The sequence below is a fragment of the Chelon labrosus genome (genome assembly GCF_963514085.1).
Source record: "Chelon labrosus genome assembly, chromosome: 14".
Taxonomy (NCBI): Eukaryota; Metazoa; Chordata; class Actinopteri; order Mugiliformes; family Mugilidae; genus Chelon; species Chelon labrosus.
Window position 1 is genome coordinate 26,362,204 of NC_140347.1, and position 12,939 is coordinate 26,375,142.

Genomic DNA, 12,939 nt, shown 5'->3' on the forward strand with positions numbered 1-12,939 from the left:
TCTGCTGCAGTTTTGTGTGTTTGCGTATATGTCAACATGTGCATGCACTCACAGGTCCACTTGCTCCTGATTGGCGAGATGAGTGACTAAAAGCGTGATGTGAAGAGTTGGGACGGGGATCATGGCCTTGGCCAGTCGGGGCTCCTGCTGAAGAACAGCCTCTTGGACTTCAGTCACAGCTGAGCTTATCTGTCATTGGAGAAATATGCCTTCAGTCACTGGCAGCAGTGAGGACAGTAACTACTCGTTCTTTCAGAAACTGTCTTGATACAGATCATGAGAAATGGAGGTGAGTGAAAGAGCTCAAACAGAACAGAAAACTGAGGTTATGAAGTTCAACACGTTAGATGTGCCATCTGCAGATTATGAACATGGGTTGAATCAATAACCTGTCAGAGAGGGTTCTGGTCAATAAGCAATCAGATTTCAGTGTCACAAGGTCATTTGATTTTGCTTCATTTAAATAAAAGATGACAGACAGTATAGACAGAGCTACACTCAGCATGTGCAAGTGTCAAACACAGAAACCCGTCACCAGTGTGAAGAGATCATATTAAAGTGTTATCCACAAAAGGAGAATTCAAATTATTTCTGAAACCAATTGTCTATTATTGTTAACCCATAAACAGAATATATGACAATAATACATTTTTAGGTCACACTAGCAGAAAGTTGTAATAGCTGATTAACCAACAATCTGACCAGCAATCACAAAACAAAAGAGCACCATTCATACTATACAGTAAGAAGCTTGTCAAATACCAATATACTTTCCCATTATTCACATTCAGATAAAGAAATTCTACTAAGCTATTTTCTTGGCTAATGAAAATTAATATTCCACAGATACTGCGGTTTACATGCATTTTTTGTTTGACTGCATCTCTTACTTTCCATCCTTCACTCAACTTCAGGATAAGATCAGCCTTGTGATATTTGTGCATATCCAGAAACAATTTGACATCCAGCTCTTTCATAATGTTTAAAAGAATGTGTGTTTGTGTGTGTCTCTTGCCAACCAGAAATGTGAGCTTATTTTGTCTACTCCAGCTTTTCAAACTGTTAGATAGATAGACAACTTTATTGATCCTTTTGGGAGGTTCCCGCAGGGATATTGACGAATTGTTGGTTATCTGGTTTAGCATACAATACAACACAATACACAAACTGCAGTAAAAAACCCCAATGACCCTGCAGTAATGTTCTTGTTATAATGTTTAAGTTCTGCAATTTCTGACTGTCTGTGAATGTGTATGGTACGGGCAGATATGTGGTTGGATGAGAAAGCGAGGGGGCGGGGAAGTGAGGAGCAGAGGAAGAACGGAGAACTGTCAGATAAGTTAATTGTCATTGTTGTTTTGGCGTAGTTACGGCCGACAGTAACTTTACGGTTCATGTAATAAAAGAAAGGTTTGCTACCAACTCCTCGTCATCTTTTTAACATCCGGTCAAACGCCACAGTATGTTTAAGAGTGCAGAAAGTGTTTAAGAGCATAGAAAGGGTTTGTATGGAAAAGGTTAATAAGAGTGTGGGAAGGGTTCATAAAGGTTTAAAATACATATACAACATTATAATAAATAAAATAAATATGTGGTCGCTATTTCACAGATTCTCTTGTTGGGGTCTGAAACGTAACCCCCGCAATAGACGAGGGAACACTGTATTATGGAAAATGCTGTTTACATAACTATATTCTGATGAAGAACGGGATAATAGTGTGCATGTTCTGATTGTAGTTTATAAAAATAAAGGAATTATGGTTCCTTTTTAATTCTTAGTGGATGTTTTAGTTAATTTAATACCAGTGCCTGCAGACAAGTTCTTCACCTGAGTGTTAGTGATGGGGATGGAGACAAAGTAGTTGGGTCGTTGGCTTTCTTTCTTTTTTTTCTTCTTGTCTCCATCCTCCTCGCTGTCCACACGGCCCCCGCTGTCTCCTCTCTTCCTCTTCCTTTTCGTCTGGGTTGACTCTGAGTTTGGGACTAGAGGACAGGGAAACAAGAATCATACTCAGCTTCCAACTTGTCAGCCACTAGGATGGATTTAGTGAATTACATAGATTATGACTAGACAAATTGAAATTCAAAGAATCATTAATAAATGTTTATGAAAGCACATACATCCTAGCGCTTTCCATGAGGCAGGGCTAGTCAAAGCAAATGGAAGCTCTGACATTAAACTCTTCGAAGTATCGGATGATTTCAGCATTTTCTTCATCATCTTCTTCTTCTCCCTCCGCATCTTACTCTTTGTCATCTTTTCATTTGATCTTGTAGAAGCTGCTAAGAAAAAGCATACTTTATATTCATGAACATACACAATGCGGAGAGATTTAAGACAATGTGATGAATGCCATACTTTCGGAAATCAGTTCCTCTATGATATATCAAGATAAATAATACCGACTTGGGCAAGTAAAATTACTAAAGTAAGAAAACTAGGCATAGCCAGTTGGTGTTAAATTATTTTGTAGACAACGTAATATTTTACAACATGTAATCATATAATGATGCAAAACAGCATGTACCATGAATTATGTATTTGGCCATATTATGACATTTTAGTGGTTTAAGTCCAGGTTGCACATATGGTAGATCTTTATGAAGTTCTTTATGAACATGAGATGGAATTTAAATCAAGCAGCGAGCCATTATAAATACTAATAATAAAATAAGGCAAAAAAACTACAGCAACTTTTTGCCAGCTTGTACATGCTAGCACAGACAATATGACATCTCATTCATTTGAACTCGATCACGCTGAGCCATGTGAAAGACGTGATTCTCCACTCTTTGCTCTTGACATTTTGTTCGCAACATAAGCAGCTTTGTCAAATTATGTGCCGACTGCAAATTACGTGGAAACATCTGCCGTGATACTGTTGAGTGTACCAAATCGAAGAGTGCAGTCAGTGTTGAATGAGATCTGTGACAAAGCCAGTCATTATTTGGGGCAGTTAGTTCTACTCACTAGACACAGAAGAGCCTCCAGGGTCTGCGTGGCCTTTCTGGACCTCAGTGCCGACTGCATCCACCTGGACTGAAGTCATCCCGGGCATCCTCGTCTCATGGTCTGCTCTGTTCATCTGCACAGGCGAACCTTCATCTCCACCACCCTCATCATCATCATCACTATCTGAGGGAACAGCAGTGGTCTCTCTTCCATAGGAGACACTGGCTGGCTGCATGTCAAACACTGTTGGCAGATACAGAGAGGACCGAGCTATGGCCTAAAACAAAGAGGAATCACATAAGAATTATAATAATAATTGCCATGTTATATTTTCTCAGATCAGAGGAGAATTATATGTTGTTTTAATCGTTTGATTACCTGAAGTCCAATCAGGTGTGCAGTTGGACAGACTTTCTGATGGTGACTGGCGGAAACGGGACGCAGCCTCAGAACTGACAGTACTTTCAATGAGTATATCCTTTGTAAAGGAATGCTTTTTGAACACTCGGACCTGCGGCTCAACAGGACGCGGCCGAGGAGCATGACACACAAGTGTGCCAAACTTTAGCTAACGTTACCAGCCGGCTAGCTTAAGAGACTTCAAAGCTAACATTAGCCAGTGAAGGCTGCAGAAAAGTCCGCAGCTCTCTTCATGACACTCACCTATGAGAAACCTCTAGAGACAGACTTCACCTCCTAGTAGCCAGCACCTGTTGGAATGAATCAAGAAGCCGTGCTGCAGAACATCTGTTGAGCTACACAACTCTTAGCTACTTAACTGTCTCAGTCTCAGTTGTGCTTACAATTAAACCGCCAAGCTAATCATCTTAGTACATTGTCATTTTGCTGCCAGTGCAGAAAGTTTGTTGGTAGTTGTCTTTGTCTGAGAAGGAAAGCAAAAAATTGGGACAAAATGTAGCTCCACAAGTACGCGCCGCCTCGGGGTGCCCGACCGGAAGCAGCTTGTTTGTAAATAATGTCAAACTTCCGGTGTTGTTTTTCAGAGCAAAAGTGTTGACCCTTTTCAGAATAAAATCACCAGGTACTTGTCACTAACCATTGGAACAATAAATATTAATGAAAGCAGGAATTTCATTAATAAATGTCAAAGTGATGTATTATCAGTATGATAATTCTTATTCATATTATTATACATGTAAACATTTATTAAAAAGACACACAATCCAAGTTCATGCTGTTTAGTTATTTAAGGACCCAAAAGTAGTCTGACTAGCATATTAGAAATCAGACTACATGCACTACGATTACACTTATCCTGTTACATGATATAAACTTTTGCAGAGCATGTTTTACATCAAAATACAGATATAAAATGTACATTCATATACTCTCCGGGTACTCCGGCTTCCTCCCACCGTCCAAAGTGTGTTAGCCTCTGTCTCTGTCTCTGTGTTAGCCCTGCGATAGACTGCCGACCTGTCCACCGCGACCCTTAACAGGAATAAGCGGTTATAGAAGATGAATGAGTGAATGAATGCTGCATTCTCTTTGCAGTTGATGCATCCATTTACATAATGTGAACTAACAAACTACTTGAACACTACTGCTGCTTCCACTTACCCGGACACCAAGCTTTACAACATTTTGCTTTTACAACCTCATGTGAGTCACAGTGTGAGAGAACTTCTCATTTCCACGTACAGGTCTACCACCAGTCCTAATCATACCTCAGGTATTATCACTGTTATATTTAGTTCTTGGAACACTGTACTCCAGTAATTTGTTTTGTATCTCACAGACAGCACTGTTGTTTTTCTTGACACTTCTGTAATCCATGCATTGGATTACCCGGTGGGCCCATGTGGACATTGTCGAGGATTACATTGTACATTGACAATAAACTGGACTGCTAAGAGAACACTGAGGCACACTACAGAAAGGGCCAGAGTCGATTCTACTTTCTGAGGAGACTGAGGTCCTTCAGCATCTGTGGGACAATGTTGAAGATGTTCTACGAGTCTGTGGTGGCCAGTGCGCTCCTGTACACCATTGCATGCTGGGGTAGCAGGCTGAGCGTGGCAGACACTAATAGACTCAACAAGGCCAGTGATGTTGTAGGGGTGGAGCTGGACTCTTTGAACACAGTGTCAGAGCAAGAGTGAAGACCATCCTGGACAGTTCCTCCCACCCACTCCACAACACGCTGGCCAGTCTAAGGAGTACCTTCAGTAACCTCCTACCCAAATGCACCACTGAATGCCACTTTATAACTCCTCCATGACTCGTTTTAATTTATTTGTAACCACTTACCTCTGCATATTGTGTATACTTGTGCAATACTTGTTTTTTTTTAATATCTTATCTTCTTACTTTTCACATCTTACATCTTACTTTTATTTTTTATATATTTTTATATTACTTTTTATATGTATTTGACTCTGTCACCTTGCAACTGTCACTTTATGGGAGCAACGGCAACAAAACAATATCCTTGAAGGATTAATAAAGTATTCTGATTCTGATTGATGGTTAGCTCCACTGCAGTTTTTGGATGGGAACATTAAACATGTCATGAGGACTGAAGATCAGAAAAGTGAGATTTACCATGTGCTCCTTGTGGATGACCTTTGGATTGGCCATTGTGAGGCTCCAGTGAACCACAGGTGTCTGAGCTGCTTGAACCTGATCCAGTGTCTGTTTAGATTCAGTGAAATATTGCTGTCACAGTATGCCACAGCGTCAATCATTCACTTCTGTTCTGTCTTTTCTCGTCCATGCTCTCTTATCATTTTAGACCCGCCCACCTTGCTACCACGTAGTCATCTCGTCTTCACAGCCTCTACAAACTCGCATACACTCCCACAGTACTTTAACCCTAATCCAACACCTATCAGATGGTCTTCGTAATCATGAAGTTATATTTCAGCCATTCTTTTCTTCTGCCTGTTTTTGCGCTCTGCTTTTGCTAGCTCCTCTTGTCTGTCTGTCTGTCTGCTTCATCAACCTTGTAAGAATAGTTTCTGCAGTTTTCTTCAATGAGTGAACAACCATCACTTTGGCCACTACAGGGCTCCAGTGGACATAATGCATTTCCTGTGTCAAAATCTTCTTAAGCGAAGATGACACCTGTTACATAGTCATAGTAATGGCAGTGTGGCACATGTGTGTCTAAATGATTTGATATAGAGTATTCTGTGTGTAGTGAGGTGAGCTGTGCCTAGTTCAGACTTAATTATTTATTTTATTATTATTGAAACGCACATGTACATCAAGACACACAACCCAGGTTCATGGTGTTTCAGCATCCATACATTACATTAACAAAAAATAAATAAATAAAAACTTTGACAGCTTTCAATAATTAGACTACGAGCACTACGGTTATAACCATACATGCAGTTTAGTCGCACTTAAATGGTTTGTTTAACACGATTTACCAAAAATGCACATTTACAAAAATCTTGTTATCTTAATCACCTATACAGTACATTTGTGATTGTTAAATATCCGTTCTACATAAAATATATGAAGTTCAGCCTTCGGCTAGTTACTTTGTGAAGGTTTCACTTATTACACCGATGATTACCAAAACACAAGTTACATGATGTAGCTTTATTATAATAAGTTGCTGGATATGTACAGGGAACTCAGCGTTGAGATATTTACACAGTTAACATACCGACATCATTAAACCAGCATGTGTGTTTCATTTAACAAAAGAGGACAATAAAATGCTTCCTGCAATCATTACATGGTTTAAATCCACCCATTTTGTTGCTTCATTTTTGCTGTTGCTGCAGTCCGTAACAAATGGATGTGAACTGACAAAGTACTTGACCTCACCAAAGACTAGACAAGAAACGACTACCGATACTTTTACTTACACTATTTCTACTACTTCTTCGAAGGCTGTTAGCAATGTCGGTGGTAGAGCCCTGGTCCTTACCCCTACCAGAAAAACTACCAGTCCTACCACTTTCAGTCATCATATCCCGCTCATTATCACTGGTATATTCAGTTCTCGTGACACTGTACTCCAGTAATTTTTTCTGTATCTCACAGACAGCATCAACGTTTTCTTGACACTTCAGTAATCCATGCATAGTGTCATGGTAGAAAATGTTGACAATCAACGCAACATTTGGGTATTCAGACCATGTTCTCATAGACGTTGCGGCCTTGACCTCTCGTGTGTAGTTCATCAACACCAGAATGACAGGTTTATCACCTGTGGAGAAAGAATCTTGTAAGTTCATGCTCACAGAAAGACAACTGAAAATAGATACCATACCGACCAAAAAGATCATACCCGATACGTTAGCCATGGCTGCATTGACGTCCGACCCAACACGTGAACTGATAGGGCAGAAGAGAATGACAACCTTGCTATCCTGACTGCACTGTGTGAGCTGAACCTCATCCTTAACTTGAGTGTTTATGTATTCCATCAGCTGCATGTCGGCATTAAAGGTTTGGCCAGAGACAACCATCTGATACATCACTGCAGTGGGAAAAATAAAAACAGTGGTGCAACTCATGCAGATTTAAACATTTACAAGAGCTGACAGAACCCAAGAGTGGAATGAAATATAATATAAAACAAAATATTGTTCATTGTAGCTCCTGAAAGACATAAAGTTGACAGATCCAAAGACTTGTCAATACGCTAAAAATGATGAAGCACAATATCAGCCTTTGTTTACAGGATGTTTTACAGAATATTATCATGCAGTTACCTTCCTTGTATTCCTGTAGAGACTTCCTGGAAGGTCCCCCTGCAGAGAAAGGCATCAGTCTATGTGAATTGCATAGTTTTTTAATCATCCAAATTAGGTTAGTAAATATTTAGCAAAAGCTCCACGTAAATTGATATCAAACAGCTGTTGACAAACACTAATGACTAATTAACTAATCAGAAAATGCAATATGTCATGAAACTGAGTAGTGGTATAAAGATGAATATACTGTCCCTGTCCACCATGGCAAATAAAAAGGCATTGCACCATGCTCATTAGGTTCACTGGTGATTCTAAATTCTCTGTAGGTGTGAATGTGAATGCTTGTCTGTCTCTCTGTGTTAGCCCTGTGATGGTGGATGCCTGCTCTGGCCTGTGGAGCTAACTAATCAGAGCAGACTTGACTTTACAGAAATCCCTAGCTTCCAGTTTTTATTTGGAAACATGTAAAAGTATAGAAATAAACAGTTCAAAACAGGCTGTTTCACAGGAAATTTAAAGCATGTCATAATGGTTATAAAAAGGTGAGAGTTACCATGTGCTACTTGTGGATGGCCTTCATATTGCCTTTTACCACTCATATAATTTCAGACCTTTCAGCCACCTTCCACCTGACCAGCTTTATTCCTGTAGTCACCTCCCCAAATACCTGTATGCACTTCCCTCCCACAGTGCCATCCCTACCGGCTCCAGCTGGCCTTCTGTTCATGCCATTACTTTTAATGCCATTATTGCCTCCCTGATTTGTATTCTTAAGGCTACACATTAAACATAAGGGGTTGAATAAAGTGAGACTTACCATAAGTTTCTTGTGGATAGTCATTTGTTGGGCCACTGTGTTTCTCCACTGGACCACAAGGGGCTGAAGTACTTGTACTTGACAAAGAACCTGTTGAAGAACCACAATTAAATAATGCATAATTAAAACCATATCAAACAGATTCACATAACACTTCTATGCTGGACTATTCTGAATGCATTAGGAATAATTGGTACAGGAAGGACAGACATTTTACACTGAAACCATAACGCCTCTTTGACTAAATATTCTAAGTGGGAATACTATAAAGGTTGAATTTGCTTGAAAAATCAAAACAGAAAAGCCTTTATTGTCACGCATGATACAATGAAATTGCAGCATACCTAACACAGCAATCCTTTTAAAAAAATAAAAATAAAAATACACATGGAAATACTCTACATGTATTTGCAAACAATCCCATTCACAGAGTAAGACCGTAACAAATATTAAATATATTGCACGATATAGTTTATATCAGCAGTGATATAGCTGGCTATCTATATATCTATCTATCTATCTATATATAACATTATATAATATAATATATAATATTATCTTAAAACCTTGCAATATTAAAATAAAACAGACACTGCACTCTGACCTGTGTCAGGTCCCTTTCCTGGTGGAGTTTAGTTTTACCCTAACCCTAAACAAGCACATTATCAGTTAGCCTTTCTTTAGAAGATGTTTTACAGCATATTATCATTATCACCTTCCATGTTGTCAGGTGGAGACTTCCTGGAGTGTTCCCCTGCAGAGAAAGGCATCAGTCTATGTGAACTGCATGATTTTATTATCATTATTTTTTTATCATCAGAATCAGGTTAGAGAATATTTAGCACAAGCTCCGTATACTGTTATCAAATAACTGTTAACAAACACTAATATCAGAAAATGTTATACGTTATGAAATTGTGCCGTGGAATAAAATTGAATATACTTATTGATCCTTGTAAAAGTCCACCATGGCACATAAAAAGGCATAGCACTTTGTATCTCCAAATCTTTAAAGTTTACTTCAGAAGAGACTTTCAGTTTGAGTTACAGTGGGATCTTAAAGGCCCCATTAAATCAAATTCACTATTTATATATTATTACATTACACGCTTTTCACGTATCTGGACCAACAATAGTGAATGAAGTCAATAAGGTATTTATTGATGGGGAATGGAGGGTGCCTGCTCAGGCCTGTAAGCTAACTAATCAGAGCAGACTTGACTCTATAGAATCGGTCGGGGTCGGCATCCCTTGGCTTCCAGTTTTTATTAGGAAACATGTAAAAGTGTAGAAATAAATAGTTCAAAATAGGCTGTTTCATGGGAAATTTAAAGCAAAACTCATTAAGTATGTCATAATGGTTATAAAAATTTGAGAGTTACCATGTGCTCTTTGTGGAAGGCCTTCAAAGTTTCCCTTGTATTGATCGTCCTCACTACCGGTGGGTGATTTGCTTGAGCTAGAGCTTGAAGCAGCGCCTGGTGGAGTTTTCCTGATGTCCTCCAGTAGACCAATGTGAGCATCAAAGAAAGACTGCACCTTATCCACCTGACTCTTCATTTCCTTCATGATTTTGAGGTAGTCAACCAAGACCCCATTGTTAGTTAGAGCAGCTACAAGAGAGGTGTAAAGTTGTGTTTTAGAATATGCAAAACAGTACTCCGTCAAAGCATTAAAGTGTAGTAGCTGATCCAAAAATATGGCATCATTCAGTTCAGCCCCCAAAGCAAAAGCAGAGTATGTGTCAAATGGAGAAATGAAACCTAAAGCCTGTCTGTACACACCCCTTAACGACTCCTGTGGAATGAAATCCTTCAGTTCGTTCAGGAGAACATTGATTGGCTCCTGAAAGAAACAAAAAACATATCTTGGTGAAAACTCTGTGTGTGTCAGTTGTTGACATATCTCTCCTTTCATTCTTACACAACTTGTTCGCTCACGTGTTTGTGTATTATCTCAAAGATGGCCCTTCTCATCTTGAGATTCTTAGCTTCAGGAAACAGTTCACGGAGGTCATCTCGAGTCAGTGACTGGATATCTGAGTCGGTGCGGAAATCGGCCTCTGAAAGAACAGTGTGTTGTTGGGCAAGATTCAGATTACTAATTCACTTTCTGTATACTCGCGTTGTAAAAGCGAAACCTAAATGCTGGTGAGGTTACTTACGCTGCAGGGTGCTGACAGCCTTTGGATAGGCCTGCTTTATTTTATTCAGCAAAGCAGACATGATTTCACCTGCAGAAAACAAGAGAAAAGCAGACAGTAGATTTAACAGGTGTCCTCTCTGCTGTTAGCCTGACATGATAAGTAAAAGATTTGTAAAAAAAAAAAAAGGGGAAGGGAAAGAGAAAGAAAGGCATTTTAACAAACACTGAATCACTCGGCAGATATTAATTACATACAAGGTGTCAGCTGGTGAAGCAGAAATTACTCAGGTTGAATGAAAATTATTTCACAAAAATAAAACGATTTCTCCGGAGTCTAGGTTTAATAGGCTACTCACCGCTTACAGTCACGAAGAGTCAACAGAGAAAACGAAACTTAACCAGAACTGTATCGTTCCATCACGTCATGACGTAGAGGGCTTCAAACTGTGATTGGTCGATTGGAGCACGTGATAGTCTGCGCCTCCGCCCCCTGTGTATAGTCGTTTAAAACTGATTGGAAAACAATGAAGTTTGTCATGGGGCAACATAATGTACAGTAAACTATATAATGCTTAAAAAAAACAAAAAAAACAACTCCCCCCCCAAAAAAACTATTTAATGCTTTTTATCAAGGTTAACTTAAACGAATCCCTTAGACTTAGACAGACTTTACTGATCCACAAGGGAAGTAGCTTGGTCACAGTAGCCCAGTTGCAGATAAAAGAAAAAAAACAAAAAACTGGTGTATACAAAACATAAAATATAAATAATAATAATGGAATAAAAAAAAAGTGTACAAAATGTGCAAACGTACAAATGTACAAGAAATAGAGACAGAAGTAAATATGCAGTATAAATAAGGTGCAATAATATGGATGGAGGAGCACTGACATGAATAAGATGGAGTGAAAGCAAGGAGTGAACAAATAGTTAAAATACAAAATAACAACAAGGCAAAAGTACTGTATGTGGACTTTAAAAAAATGAATAAAATAAAATGTAAATGTACAGGAAATGTCAACAAGTATGTGCCGGCGTGAGTGCACATTTCTACTCTCATGACTGTGAATGAGTTGCCTTCACAGAGTCTTTTGAATAGTAACTCTGAGCTTTTGAAATTCTTACCTCGACAAATATAGGCCATATATGAAAAAAAGAAAAAAAAAAAAAAACTCAATAGAAATCAATACTGAAACCGTTATAAAGCAAACATTTTTAAACAACAAATACTTGTGTGCAAACCCATTCTGAAAACTACATCAGCTAAACTGATCGGAGAATTAAATAAAAAAATACAGACTAATTAAAAATACAAAGTTTAATAACGATTCTTTCCATGTGTGTTGATCGTATTACTTAACTCAGAAACGTGTACGTTTACACAGAAACATTTACACAAGTGATGACTGGCCAAGATTCCTCTGGATACTTCAGTCCAGTCCTTCTGAACCTTCACACAGCTGGTAGTCACAGTAGGGCAGTTCTTTGCCATTATACCAGATTCTTCCAGCCCTGCATCGCAATCTAAATGAAGAATAGTGTTTCAGTAACACAGCAAGCCTGACAGAGCACAGCATGCTCATATACGGTATATAACGCAGCCAGCAGGGTGCAGCACTGTGTCTGTACTATTTATTTTACTGGCACACAGCAATATCTTATTGCTGCAATATTTAATAGTCAAGCACTTACTGTATACTCCATACTATATGTGTGCATATTGTTATTTTGTAAGAGATATAAAAGATAACCAGTCATCCCCAGTTTCACCCTCTGCAGTAAGAATCTGAGGACTGGAATGGGAAATGATTTGAGGTATTGCACTGACAGTCAAGATAAGTGAAAGTATTTCTAGTGTAAAAATTCCAAATGCAATATCATTATTGGTCAAATAATATTCAACAAAAGAACAACATGTTTGGGCCACATTTTATTCCATTTGTAGCACCTTTTTCTTTTCAATAATGACAAAATGAATCAAACTGAATCATAAATCAAAGGAGCAGATCAGACTACATCAGATGTTTCTTGTAGGTGGAATGAAGATACAACTTTCATTCCTTGCTCCACAGACTGACACTTTAAATTGCTGGCGTGTTTGGACTGTGTGCAGATTTTTATGTTTCCCACTCGCTTGGACAGCCAGGTTTGGGCAGCCCTCCAGAAACTCTGGTGACACTAACAACGAGATAGCTCAGTCTGGCTTTAGATACCTCCAGACATTCTCTCTTTGCATGCTTGTAAAGAGCAAAGGGGGGGAAAGTAAAGAGGTATCTCAAAGCAGCAGTGTGTTTGTCTGTTGTATCCAGTGTCATTCAGCAGTTTTGTCTGTAGCTGTTGGAAAG

General features: G+C 38.8%; 2 protein-coding genes across 5 annotated transcripts in view; both read right to left on the minus strand.

The window, feature by feature from the left end:
- akap7 (A-kinase anchoring protein 7) overlaps positions 1–3,922 on the minus strand; it is a 55,285-nt gene extending 51,363 nt beyond the window's left edge. For 3 of the 4 annotated variants that reach the window (XM_084559687.1, XM_084559685.1, XM_084559688.1), the window contains exons 1-5: positions 3,332–3,922; positions 2,972–3,230; positions 2,122–2,283; positions 1,829–1,983; positions 53–189 (exon numbers count right to left, since the gene is read on the minus strand). In XM_084559687.1, coding sequence (XP_084415813.1) covers positions 53–189; positions 1,829–1,983; positions 2,122–2,283; positions 2,972–3,230; positions 3,332–3,496 — 878 coding nt within the window. In that variant the 5' untranslated portion in view covers positions 3,497–3,922. The remainder of the gene's footprint in view (positions 1–52; positions 190–1,828; positions 1,984–2,121; positions 2,284–2,971; positions 3,231–3,331) is intronic. The other variant, XM_084559686.1, reaches the window with a different exon arrangement.
- Positions 3,923–6,147: 2,225 nt separating this feature from the next.
- On the minus strand, positions 6,148–10,968 carry LOC311498963 (uncharacterized protein). The gene is made up of 10 exons (XM_084559760.1): positions 10,951–10,968; positions 10,614–10,682; positions 10,390–10,511; positions 10,234–10,294; positions 9,832–10,062; positions 9,165–9,203; positions 8,450–8,539; positions 7,651–7,689; positions 7,224–7,415; positions 6,148–7,142 (listed from the first exon to the last, which is right to left on the minus strand). The coding sequence occupies exons 2-10, from the start codon at positions 10,672–10,674 to the stop codon at positions 6,754–6,756; spliced, it is 1,224 nt and encodes a 407-aa protein (XP_084415886.1). The 5' UTR covers positions 10,675–10,682; positions 10,951–10,968; the 3' UTR covers positions 6,148–6,753.
- Between the last annotated feature and the right edge of the window lie 1,971 nt (positions 10,969–12,939).

Excerpts from the sequence above, each read along its gene's own strand:
- LOC311498963 (XM_084559760.1), bottom strand. The coding sequence starts at position 10,674 with ATGTCTGCTTTGCTGAATAAAATAAAGCAGGCCTATCCAAAGGCTGTC. Across the intron at positions 7,690-8,449 it reads CTATCCACAAGAAACTTATG|GGGGACCTTCCAGGAAGTCT; the intron begins GTAAGTCTCACT and ends CTTTCTCTGCAG. Across the intron at positions 7,143-7,223 it reads AGCCATGGCTAACGTATCGG|GTGATAAACCTGTCATTCTG; the intron begins GTATGATCTTTT and ends CTTTCTCCACAG.